Source organism: Leuciscus leuciscus (genome assembly GCF_965113295.1).
Source record: "Leuciscus leuciscus genome assembly, chromosome: 17".
In the NCBI taxonomy this organism is placed as follows: domain Eukaryota; kingdom Metazoa; phylum Chordata; class Actinopteri; order Cypriniformes; family Leuciscidae; genus Leuciscus; species Leuciscus leuciscus.
In genome coordinates this window covers 29,381,500-29,395,728 of record NC_138741.1, presented here as the reverse complement: position 1 = coordinate 29,395,728, position 14,229 = coordinate 29,381,500, and the positions used below count along the sequence as shown (strand labels likewise).

The 14,229-nt window shown below is 36.5% G+C and overlaps 1 protein-coding gene across 3 annotated transcripts in view; it reads right to left on the bottom strand.

Annotated features, from left to right (window-relative positions):
* Positions 1 to 256: 256 nt before the first annotated feature.
* supt3h (SPT3 homolog, SAGA and STAGA complex component) overlaps positions 257 to 14,229 on the bottom strand; it is a 126,596-nt gene continuing 112,623 nt past the window's right edge. For all 3 annotated transcript variants that reach the window (XM_082143573.1, XM_082143574.1, XM_082143575.1), the window contains exon 12: positions 257 to 734. In XM_082143573.1, coding sequence (XP_081999699.1) covers positions 693 to 734 — 42 coding nt within the window. In that variant the 3' untranslated portion in view covers positions 257 to 692. The remainder of the gene's footprint in view (positions 735 to 14,229) is intronic.

The window sequence follows — 14,229 nt, the reverse complement described above, 5'->3', positions numbered from 1 at the left end:
TATATAATATAATTATTATTTAAAATATAATTTATAACACTTTACTATTACATTATGAATTTATAATACTTTATCACAAAAAATAAAAACGATATATATATATATATATATATATATATATATATATATATTGTTTTTGGTGATAAAGTAGAGCTTTCTTTTTGACAAAATAATAATAATAATAAAAAAAAAATACCATGGTATTTACCATGGTTTTGTTCTTAATTAAAAAAAATAAAAATAAAGTAAATACATAAAAGTTTAAACACAGACCATACTTTATTTTAAGATTTGGAGCATAAAAAGAGAAATTAAAACCTCTAAATCCAAACAAAGATGAATACAAAAGCAAGATATTACACTTGAAAAATAAAGTTTTACAGCATCATTGATGATGGGTTTCATTATCCAACATTCCAGATGAAGAAAGACAATTAAATATCAGGAACAAAACTTCCTGAGCTTCAACACATCATCTTAAAAAAAGAATAAAAAAAGAAAGAAATATTTGTAATAAAAAAAATATATATGAAAAACGAAACTTGTTTACAAAAGAGAACACTTTCACTGCTCGAGTTTACATGAACACCAACAAAACATAAGTCCAATCCAGATTCCTGCTAGTCCACAGTGTTTCCCATGCAAACACACAGACACACTCCGTGACAGACACACTCCTCGCGTTCTTCACCTCAGCAGGCCAGGAAAGTCATCCCGTTCCTGCGGTAGGCACTCTGTCGGGGAACAGCAGAGAAGAGGAAATGTGTTATGAATTACACTGGAGTTCCACAGAGGCAGAAGGCCGGCTCTTGTTTTCCGGTTTCGTAGACGACACGGGTTGGAATGTGCAGCCTTTTTTTCTCTTTAATGTTTAATCGAAGTATTTCTGGTTCTGTGGGTTACGAGACACCGTCCTCATCTATTAGAAACGCAGATACAAAACAAATGTGGTTAACAAGTGGTTTATGAATCTATTTGGGGAAACGGCAAACGGGTGTAACTGTGAGGGTCCACACAACTGCAAAGTAGTTGTTATATGCTTCACATATTTTATTTTTGAACTGTATAACAACTAGGTTGCAAATATGTTTTATGATTTAAATATTTTGGCCTGAATGTTTAAAAGAGACTGAAATATTAAAATCATCATGTAGAAATATACACTACCATTCAAAGGTTTGGTATATATATATGCATTAAAAACAGAAAGATTTAGAAATATTATTACAATTTATAATAGCGATTTTTTTATGTGAATATACTGTAAAATGTAATTTATTCCTGTGATGCAAAACAAAATTTTCAGCATCATTAGTCACAATATCTTTCAGAAATCATTATGCTGATTTGCTGCTTAAGAAACATTTTTATTATTTTCAATACTGAAAACCGTTGTGCTGCTTCATATTTTTGTGGAAACTGTAATAAAAAAACATTTCTAGGATAAAAAAAAAGCATTTATTTGAAATATAAATATTTTGTAACATTATAAATACCTTTGCTGTCACTTTTTTATCACTCGATTTATTGTGTCCTTGCTAAATAAAAGCAATAATTTATAAAATGTAAAAAAAAAATCATGAAATGGTTAAACAATAAATTGCTCATTACCATTTTTTATATGATCTAATTGAAAAATATTAGGGCTATCACCCTGATTATGATTAATCACAAAATAAAAGTTTGTGTTTACATAATAAATGTGTGTGTACTGTGTATAATTATATTTTATATATAACACACACACACACACACACACACACACACACACACACACACACACGCATATATTTTTTAAGAAAAATGTGTTATTTATATTTCAAATATTTATCAATAATATATAAATATATATATAATATATTCAAAAATGTCTTATTATATACATGCATGTGTGTGTATTTATATACACGAAATAATTATACACTGTACACACACACATATATTATGTAAACACAACCTTTTATTTTGGATGTGATTAATCACGATTAATCATTGAACAGCCCTGAAAAATATATATATTTTTCCTTCAAAATTTTAACCACAGGTCATTTTTAGAGCCATTCAAAGAACAATTTTGTTCAAAAACGGTATAAACCAACATGAATGTGATGTTCTCAGTTGCGTAACCTTAATATGAGGCGTTTAATGTTTAACATCATCTGTCATTCGAGTTACCATAAGCACTTGGTTGGATGGTAACAAGTGGTCACACACAAACATCATTTTAATTATTTAAGACATGTTTCTGCCAACAGAGATCTGTATTTTATGAACAAAACCATCAGATCACCACAATCCCGGGGTGAAAGGCGGATGCAGTCACGGGCAACATATAAAAATAACAAGTGTCTTTATGAACTCAACACGGCAAACTCCTCTGACAGCCTGTTATAGCACTATTAATTATGATTATTCAACCACAGGGAGAAACCATTGCAAGAACAGGACAATACAGCGCATACAGCTGCATTGTGGGTAAAAAAGGAAGGAGCCGACAGAATCCAAACCCACTCTGGGTGGTAGATTATTATATATGTCATTTCATTTCCTCGTCATAAAAGAAATGGAGAACTCAAACCAGATGTGTGCTGTTTGGCCTCGTCCTCCATGCGATACAATTTGTTTTTTTGATGCGTGTGTTTTTGCATTCGTATTATGGCGAACTCTCTTCATTTGGCTGGCATTTTAACGGGACACAAAAGCGAAATGGAGACAGGTCCCAGACGGTAGAGGAAAACAGACGACTCAAACTGGATACAGGCCTAGAAACATGAACTGACTTAAAAAAAAAAAGAAAAAAAAAAAGAGAAAGGATATTGTGAAAGCTCTCATTCCACATCGGACAACCTGGAACTTATAAAGCGAGATTCCCGCATATCAAAGCTCAAAGGTCGAGGCTTGATTTGCTCGCGACTTCTGTTTCTTTGGGTCATTATCTCGGAGTCAAATTATAGGATCAGCACACTGGGAAGCGGATTGCTAATCAGGAAGAACGAGGAAAAGGAGAACATACGATCCTCCGGTCAAGAATCGACTGTAACAGGAACGCTCTTGCGTTTACACCTGTATCTGTTACACTGGATGTGGGAAAAACTGCATTCAAATTTAACTTGATACATCGACAATGCCGTAATAACCATTTAAAACATAACATATATGAACAAGCATTTCAAACTGCAAATGTTTGAATGAAAAACGGATGCAATATAAAAGTTTTGGCTCACTGAACTGATCGATTTGAATTTCAGTGAATTCTGATCTGATTCTGTTTCCCTCAGCTTGACAGATCGAGAATGAATGGTGCTTTATTAAAAGCTGGATTTTTCCAGCACAGCAAAATTCTCAGTTACATTCGGCCTTGCACAACATCGCGGGCTTATTTTCCAACATAAAAATACACATCCTCAAGGAAGCTGACCAAGAGGAGTTCCCTAAAGATCCTGAAAAATAAATAGCCATGAAATCCACCCTGATATATGTATATAATGTGCATGTTTCAAGGGGAAGCAATTGAGATATATCTCAGGGAAGAGTTCCTTCCTGTATGGAATATATTTTCATCCTGACGTCTGCACATGAGACCTGTCGCAGCGTCTCAAGCCTTGTCCTCCCCTCTGCTAATTATTTATACTTTGCGAATGGAAAAGAAGGGAAAACAGCACAAATTCGACTACTCATGCAGTGTGGGACAGTGTCTAAAATGATCTGTATTTGAGAGATGTATTTTTTTAATTTTTGATTTTTTAACCAAACATATGCAGTTATTTGTTTTTCTCAAATATTTCACCTGAATTAACCCCCCAACAAAAAGTCAAACCAAAATGTATTCAGACACCTTCAACATTTCTCACATTATCACAGTTTATTCGCTATAGTTAAGGCGAGAATGGTAATACAATATGACAAGAACTCAGAGTTATCAAATCAGTTGATATTTCACTGGTTTCAGCCATTCTTCTGTTAGACTGTCAAGTCAAGTCAAGTCACCTTCAGTTACTGTATATAGCGCTTTTAGCAATATTGTTTCAAAGCAGCTTTACAGTGATAATAGGAAATTACCGTAACAGATTATTTTACATCAGCTCTAGAATAAAGTTATTGTCCAGCTAAAGTTAGTTTTGTTTGACTTACTTCCGTTGCGAAGATCATTAGTTATTAACTTAGGGGCCGCTTACACGACACCGTTCTAACAGGAAAACCCTCAACGCGCTCCGGCCGCCCATCCGCACAAAACTCCCGGAAATAGGTTCCAAGGTGCAAATGATTATCAGTTCTCTCTGCGCAAACCTCTGCGCAAACACCAACGTCGCGCACATGCGCATCACGTGTTCAGTCCATAGGTATGCACGTTTGAATATATATGTGCGCAGGCGTGTAGTCCTTCTTTACAGATCAACCCTCATTTAAAATGTATAATACAGAATTATTGATCGCTTCCGCGTAGCCACGTGGGACTCTGTACAGATAAAATGTCTCACGAATTAATAGGTAGAATATCTGTCAGCTGTTAAATTTAAAGGTATAGTGGAGGATGTTTTACTTCCTGGTGGGTAGTCTAAACTATTGGTCCTCCTAATTGTCAATCATTCTGGTGAATCAATCAAACTTTTCAAAAAGTGGAGAGGGCGGGTCTTATCTAAAATTTGGAAAGATCCTCCGCTATACCTTTAAGTACACAATTAGATAATACCAATTTCGGACACCCAATTACAAAGCAATGCTTGATTTTGTTCAGTCTGTGGTGTAAAAAGGTCACATTAGCATAAAGAAAAAAACACTTAAGCAAAACATGGTCAGGTCAAAGTGTCTGAATAATTTTTGGTCCCAAATTTTTATAAATTTTACTGGTATTCCACTGTATGAATAATTTTTGAGTATAATATGTCACAGTTTACTTTATTTTGCTATCCTCACTTACATAAATGAACTATAGTGTCCTGCACCCACTAGTAAAAAAATATCAAATTATATATGGTGTATGAATAATTTTTGGTTTGACTGTATATATACACATTTATAAATACACGTTGAAACAGCTATTTCATATAACATAGAGACCAGAAACTTATTAAAATGGAAATTTATTATTTTTTAAATTATAAAAAAACCCTGATTGTACTAATTTAGAAAAAGCCAGTAATTATAATTTTGCCATTTCCTATGCTTGATTAAAGCACTCTATACTGTCTAATGTCAGATTAGATTGCTGTTTCAAGACTTAGGAGTGTTTTCTTCATGTTTCAGTGTTTTCAGAGCTGATTTTAGGTCAATAAAATATCCCATTATATTAGCCCCACATTTAACAACACAAACTGAAACAGCGGGTGACTTTTAGTGACATTTATGCTGAATCCTTTTTACCCACCTAAAAAGTCACACATCTGTTTCTGTGAACAGAAATTATGCTGTGAAAGAGAAAATCAAGAAGTGAATTCACTAAACACACTTGCACAATGCATTTTAGCACCTGCAACTTATTCAAGTTGGGGAATTGTGCAGTGCAAAGAGCAAATATAAATGACAGAGTCAAATTTAAAAGGACACTGATGAAAGGGAGGCTGAATCTGAGAGCGCTTCTGATCTCATTCTGTCCTCTTTAAATTCCATTAACTGCAATATATAAACACAGGGCAAATTCAAACGTGGGCGAAACATTCCGCCTTTGTGCTTTTTGCAAACTGCCTCGCGATGCCTCTGCTCGACCATTCATAAATCTCCATTTTTGCAGATAAATAGTGCTAAGTAAGACCTCCGCTCCCCCCTTATGGAAACACTCCACGGAGGTCTCCGGGTTCAGACCGGGCTCATCCAGGCCCGTGGCCTTGGCAGTGGGTGGCACCTCTGCCGGGGCGAAACCCAGCCCACGGGGTCCAAGAACAACTCCAGGAGAAAATATCTGCAACATGGGCAGAGGAAGCATCTGTGTGGAGAGAGGCTTTCTGATGAAATATCGCCTGCTGACAGTACAAGAAGGAAGAGAGCGTGCGGTTTCAGAGTCCTCGTACAGAAGCGCCGCTGTAAAAACGCATTCCAGTAGCCCAGCAACTGACCCTCGCTGCTTTTATTGCCTGGATATATTACGGGCTCTGCTGAAATCCAGAGCGTATGGATCAGAAATCTGGGATCGGTGGATACGGAAGACTGGCAGGGGTCTGGAAGGCTTTATTGGACGCGCGTTCGTGTCCTTCACTTCTGTGAATGAATGGTCAACACATGTTGGCGGTTATCCGCGCAAGCTGTTAAATTTGCATTGGTGGCATGATGTGAATTAATGATTTTCTCCAACCGTGTGAGCCTGACACAAAATCTAAAGAGAAACAGTGTGGATTGTATATTCATGAGCAAGATTATTTGCTCTTGGATTGCAGTTGTGTACACAAAGGTCAAAAGGGTCACACAAACACATTAATTGCTTTATTTATTTACAATGGATCATTACAGACAGCCCACTGTCACAGAATAAAAAAAATAAAAACTGTATCATGATTTACTCGCTGTCATGTTGTCTGAAGAGTGGTCGAAGGATATAGGTTTATCCATGCCCAATACCAATATTTAGACAGCAGAGTGACAAATTACCATATTGTACTGATATAAACCGATAAAGTATATACATATTAAATAATATATAAATAAACCTTTTCAAAAGTTGCTATTACACTTTATGTTTTTGAAAAAAGTCTCTTCTGCTCACCAAGGCTGCATTTATTTAATCAAAAATACAGTAAAAACAATAGAACTGCGAAATATTATTACAAATTTAAAGAACGGTTTTCTATTTGAGTTTATATTAAAGTGTAATTTATTCCTGTGATCAAAGCTGAATTTTCAGCATCATAGAAACATTTCTTATTGAAATCAGTGTTGAAAATAGTTGTGCGGTTTAACATTTTTGTGGAAATGGTGATACTTTTTTTCAGGATTCTTTGATGAATGGAAAGTTCAATGAACAGTATTTATTACATATTTAGTACATTTATTTAAGCATTTATTAAATAGAAATCTTTTGTAACATTATAAATTGTCACCTTTGACCAATTATTACATCCTTACTGAATACAAGTATTAATTTCTCTTTCTTTTTTAGTCTTACCACAAATGCAAAACATGTTCTCAACATTAATAATATCTATTAGTTCTACTTATTCATGTTTTTCTTAAATGTTACTGTGTGTCTTGTTATATTTATGTGTGTACTGGAAACACGTTGTGTTTTCATGTTTTACAGGGATTTTCCACGGACATACTGATTTTAATACTGTACAAACTACAGTCTATCTTCTTACACTAACCCTACTCATCACAGAAAACTTTCTGCATTTTTACATTTTCAAAAAAACATCACTCAGTATGTTTAATAAGCTGTATTTCTCATGGGGACCAAAAAGGACAACCTATTATGTAATAAAATGTTTATTTATACTGTGTATACATACAGTATCTATACATATATATGTTTGTATACATACAGTATATATATATATTAGTTATCAGAGGTGAATTACTCAAATATTAAACCCAGCGTGATCTAATCGCCATTACAGGGAGAGAACAGCTCAACTCATAAAATAACTCTCTAGTGCTTTGGTCGTTTTGGCAGGCAAAAATCGAGCCAAGTTGAAAGAGAAGCTTCTTTGGTCGTCTTGTTTGCGTGAGGAAGGAAACTGTTTGCACTTCTCTTTTCAAGCCTGTTAAGCTGCATCATTGCCAGGATTGTGCAGAAAAAAGAAGGATGACCCCTGGAGAGAGGAGGTTTATCTTTGATCAGCGCCGCTGTGTCCTCTCGTTGGCCGTCGAGTCTCAGGCGGACGCGTAAATGTGAGAGACAAACAGTCTCCTCTCCGCTGAGAGATGACACTCCAATTATCAGTCCTGCACTGAGAACTCGCATATGTAACTCATTAGCTAGAATATCATTCTGCGTTCCTCTTATTTTTATGCCAAATAAAAAAATGGTGGCCATCAGGCATTGTTTACCGCTTGTCATAAACAATGTGCCACGGGTCTCATGTGTGACCGTTTCAAGACAGTCATTGTTTTACGGTGCCCGGCCAGTTTGATGAACACAGAAACATTGTTAGTGTCAATAAACAAAACCAAGTCCATCGCACGCACCATAAAACCGAGTGGGGTGCATATTTCAGCCTCGAACACCTCCAATAGTTCGCTTCTTGTCATTTTTACACAAAGTTCGCAGGCCAAGACACACATTAGACAAAAGGTTCAGGAATACATTTAAACACTTCGGTACAAAAAGAACATAAATACCAGCAAAGAAAAACAAAGATCTGTCGCAGACTAAGCCTTGGGAAGGAATTCACCCCAAAGACTGGATGAGAAAAAGAGAGGGATAGTTCACCCCAAAAACGAACGGTCTGTCATCATTTACTCACACCAATGTCGTTCCAAACTGTATGAACTTCTTTCTTCTGGGGAACACTAGGGCTGTGAATCTTTGGGTAGACAGTGAATCGATTCGATGCACAATTCATAGGCTTACGATTCGATTTCTATTTGAAACGATTCACATTTGATTCTTTTCCATTAAATGCTTCCCCTAAAGCCCAAAGTTAGTTCATGTTAGTCCTTAATGATGTCACATCACTTGATTTTAAAGGGTTAGTTCACCCAAAAATGAAAATATTACTCACTTTCATGTTGTTCCAAACCCGTAAGACTTTCGTTCATCATCGGAACACAAATGAATATCTTTTTGATGAAATCTGAGAGCTTTCTGACCCTTTTCATTTGGGTGAACTAACCCTTTAATAGCTTATACAATTTGGTATATGTAGATATTTATATAAAGATTTAAAAAGGCTTAGAAAGTATTGTTAGTTCATGTTAACCTTTGTGTAGGATAGTGTTAATGTATAGGCTACACAATCTTATTACAGTGTTCCAGAAGCATGAACACATACAATGCTTCCATGGACAGACTATTCTAGAGTATCAGGCACTTCCCTAACTAATCCTAAGATACATTTTCTTCACAGAAAAAAAATTTAAAAAAATAAAATATTCCCTCTTTGTTTTCTTTCTGTCTTCACTGGTGACTGAAAGCTCAGTGCATTATTCTTAAACACATTTTAAACACGCCTCAATGATTTGGTTCTTAATCTTATTTTCCTTAACCATTTAAGATTAATTTAAAATTGAATGCTAGAGTTTTTAACTTATCCTTTTTCTACCAGCCAATGATGATTCTGAAAGAAAATAACACAGCCATGCAAATTGTACGCTACATTTTATGTCCTCTGAAATCAAACGATAGCTTTGCGAGGAAAAGGCTGTTGAAAATTTCCCTCAACCGTAGCTCTTAAATCTCATTCACACTTTGGTTTTTTTAAACTTGAAAGTGAGAGCAAAAGGGATTTGAGAGTTGTGGCAAAAGGCAAGATTTCCAACAAATGACTTTCACACCTTGGAACAATATGAGGGCGAGTAAATGATGAATGACAGGACTTTAAATTTTTGGGTGGACAAACCTTTTACAAACGTGTGAATGAAAGGTCTGAGAGGCATGTAAAGACAAGATAGCAGAAAGATGCATGATTGTGCATTTCACCGACCGTAATGAGACGTTACCATAAGTGTAACTCCTGCTCGTGCATATTCATGAGCAGCATAAGACAGATGTGGGAATGTGTGCGAGCTCTGGTGTGTGTGTGCTGGCGCCGAGAGCTCCGGGAGGAGGGAGAGGACAGGGATACGCGCAGTGGTCCTGTCTGCTTGGAGCCGACTGAATTGGATCAAGGCTGCGGTCCATACGAGATGGCGTATGACCGGGACTTCCCCATCGTCAGACTGCCAGCGCTCAAGTCTGCCTGCAAGTTCAACTGTATCAATGTACAGTCGTCCCGGGTCAGAACCTCCTTCAAACGCCTTCGATCTGAAATCCAGAGGGCTTAGGAAAATAGACAGGGCTAAGTGTGGGTTTTAATGCAATAACGAATTTCAGACCGTCTTCCCGCGCTCTCTCTCTCTCTCTCTCTCTCTCTCTCTCTCTCTCTCTCTCTCTCTCTCTCTCGAGCGTATCGGTGTCTGTAAAATCATCAGGTCCAGGATTCATGGGTAGAATGAGCAGGATGGTGTGGATACCGATTACTAGTAGGGTTCTAATTTGACACAAATCAAAAATGAACAATAATTATACATAATCTTCTGCCTTCCTACTTTTATGTCAAATAAAAATAGTGATATATATATACATTTTTACAAACACATGATTTCTCTTTTTGAGGACCCTATAACCTTGACCATCACAAGTGACTTATTTAGTGCCTAATCCCAACCCTTCCCTAACCCTAAACATCAAATAATTTGACCTTTGACAACTCTTTAAATGTTTATTCTGATGAAAGTCATTAGTCCAGTAACAGTTTTAGAAGTTAATATTTATTTATTTATTTATATATTTAGTTAATATATAATATTTTTTAAAAGTTGGCAGCTCATTTCATTGCTCCACCATTAACATATCTTTTTAATCTTTCTTTATCTACAAATGAAATCTTCTATCTGGAGATGGCTGCTTATGTTAACAGCTTATGGTCTGCCATTATTCAAAGGGGGTGATCCAACTGTACTAAATAACTACAGGACTATCTCCAAATGATCTATTTTAACTAAGGTTTTGGAATCAATTGTGAATGAATTAAATGAATGGTTTCACTAGACAATAAGAAACGCTGCGTCACTCTTTTTTAATCACTTTATCTAACGCGTTTGATACTTTAAATCATGAAATACTGAAGCAGAGGCTTATCAGTGTAGGTTTATCAGTGAAAGCTGTTGGATGATTTGTGAATTATTTATCGGGTAGAACTCTATGTATACATATTGGGGGGGATCACTTTGGAAACCTTCATTGTGACTAAAGGCGTACCACAGGTCTCGGTCCTTGGGCCATTATTATTTATTTTATATATTAATAATATTGGGATTAACATTACACATTCATATTTTAATTTATATGCTGACGATATGGTGATTTATTTCTCTGCAACAACACTAGATCAGGCCCTGAATTATCTTCAATCCGTTTTAATGTATAGTTCAGCATACATTGAGGGATTTAAAACGAAACTAATGATGTTTTCAAATAGAAAGCCTACACTAAAGTCCACGTTGAATTACTAAGGTTCAGTGATTGCAATAGTTTCTCAATATAAATGTTTGGGATTTTTAATTGATGACTCTCATTTGGGCCCTTTTGGGCATCTTGTAAAGAAATTAAAGTTGAAATTGGTCTTTTTCTTTAGAGTTAAGTCATGTCTTTAGTTTGAAGCAAGGAGGAGATTAGTAGCTGCTACTTTTTTTGTCAGTATTGGATTATGTGATATTATCTATCTGCAGGCACCTAAGCATTGTTTATAGGCATTGGATTCAGTTTATCATGGAGCTTTAAGGTTTATTACCAATTCAAAAGCCATTACCCATCATTGTTTACTGTATTCTTTGGTTGGATGGCCCGTGCTGTCAGTTCATAGACTCAAGCACTGGTACATATTTATATAACTATATAATGGGTTTGCTTCCCCTCTGTTAACAACAGTTAAGCATTCAAAAAGGTGTAAATATTTATGGTCTTCGTTCACAAGAACATAATCTTTTAAACATCCAAAAGTGAGTACAAATATGGGTAAAAGGGCGTTTAGTTATGCTGCTCTGTCTGATTGGAATCAGTTACACGATCAATTATGCTTTAAAGAGTTGGTCTCTCTAAATGAATTTAAGAGTATTTTAAATGACTCGGTCACAAATTTACCTAATTGTAATTGATTTCACTGATATTGTATACCTTTTTCGTATGTAATAATAGTTTTTTTTTCCATGTTTAGCTAGTGTGCTGCCTGTCTTGGCCAGGACCCTCTTGTAAAAGAGATTTTAAATCTCAAGAGTTTTTCCTGGTTAAATAAAGGTTATAAATAAAAATAAAACTAAGGCTTAAGATATAGTGAGAACTTGTCAAAAGGTCCTCAATTTAACCACTTTGTCCTCAATCTAAACTGGTTCACAGAAGTACACATGCACGGTGTGTATGGTACGCCCACCCAACCCAAACACGTTTATTTTATTTTTTTTGTGTATATGTGTGATTGTATATTTACTTACTGCACATAAACTGTCTGTCTTTCTGTCTGTTCTTTCTTAAATATGTATGTGTGTATAACATCAATATTATACACAGACATATTTAAGAAAGAACAGACAGATAGACCAACAGAAGTAAATCTTTTAGGTCAAAGGGTTTCAGCTGACCAAAAAAAGTTTGGGAATCCCTGATCCAAGTCATGGCATAGTCCCAATAAGTAAATAAAAGTGATGGCATCATAAAACCCAATAGATCTTGATATTGCTTAATTTCTTTTGGAAATACCCAATGAGAGTATGTTGTAAACAGCTCTATTATAATCAGAATTTGAGCTTTATCCTCAAGTCTGAACCGAAGAAATGCTAAAAGCGGCGTGATTTAGAGTAAAGCGGCACCTTCGAGAGTTCTGGGCAAAGGATTAGAGTTGTTATTGTGCTGCGTAGCCCCGTTATTTGGGGAGTCGAAACGCAGCCAGATCCAGCGCACTCCAGCGGGGAAGTGCATCCCCAGAACTCTGACTTAATGGGCCGTACTGTACACCACCTCGCTGTGAAGTGGGATTTGGGGGTCAGCATGTGGAAAAACCCACCGTAAATCAATAGCATCTGAAACAGCCAGGAGGACTCGCAGGCAGCACTCCGCTCTCTCGAAGCCTGAAGATGAGACTTTATTCAAAAAATAATAGCCAGTCTGTTTACTGCGCCACGAGATGGATTACATGGCACTGAAATAAATACTTCCAGATGCGGCTCAACAGAAATTATACTGAAGGAGAGGGGGGAGAAAAAAAAAAAAAACGACTCCATAAATCTAGAGAGAGAAATAGCAAAGCATTTTCTGGCACCAAACGCTCAGCTTCATGCTTCTAATGGCATAGTATTTTTATATCAATGCTTCAACAAATAAGAAAAGATAGGCCGCCATTGCCAACACTTTGGCGTAAAATAAAAACAAATACAGTTCTTTGTGTTCAAGGCTCATAATCCAGGAAGTTGGACATTACTGTAGAGTGCTGTTCTTTCTCTGATAAACGTATTTCAAAGACAAATATTACGCTTTACTTCAAATGGCGCCAGTACTTGGGCTGTATTTCTGCACTGGGAGGTTTGAATATCATTTCGATAAAATATTGCCTCTTTGGAAGACTACCGTATGCCGTTTTCCCATTCCAACTGACCCACTTCTGTATGACTCTGCCAGTCCGACCGTTCACTTGACGTCCACAAAGCAATTTCATGGAGTAATAACAAGCTATTCAAACCACAGGGAAGAATGTCTCTACTTGTAAATGTGTAATTGTTAGGGAAGGTTTTCAATGGATCTGTAGACACTGAGCACAGGAACTGCCGTCTGATGCCAACACGAGGGACGCAACTGGAATTCAGGGATGTAAAACCTGGTCCAATGGGCCGTTTATAGTGCAGCATTTATGAGGCATTGAAAAGGGCACAGAAACAGAGAGTTCTGTGGATGTCAGCAGCCCAGTACAAGATGTCCATCCTCAGATATAGAGACGATGGGGCAATAAACAAGAGAGGAGACGTATCACTCCCCCATTTGTTGTCTCTGGCAAAAAGACTTACGTAAAGCGAGACTGGTGGAAACTGTAAGTAAGGCACAAAATATTGCTGTCACAGCAATTTCTAAACATGCATAAGGGCCAATGAAATTTGAACAGATCTAGCAATGATGAACGTATCTCTAGCTCTTCAGCTAGAGTTAAAGCTAGAACTTTTGTTAAAGCAAGATTTACTCTTTCTATCACTATCAACCTAAAACAACCATGCAACCACATAGCAACATGTTAAACCACTTAGAAAACCTTAGTAACCACCCAGAGCCCCCAGTAACATCCTAGCAATGCACTGGGAAAAACTGCCCATCAAACTACCAACAAACTACCATCAAACTACCATCAAACTAATGGCATAACAACGCCCCAAAAATCAGCTAGAACTTCCTAGTAACCGCATACACACTAAAAACCACCCAGAACACCCAGAAACCACATAGCAACGTGCTAAGTAAAAACCCTCAAAACACCAAAGCAACAATGCTCTAACAACCAATTAGAACACCTAGCAACCGCATAACCATGTACTTAAAACCACCATGAACACCTTAGCAACCAC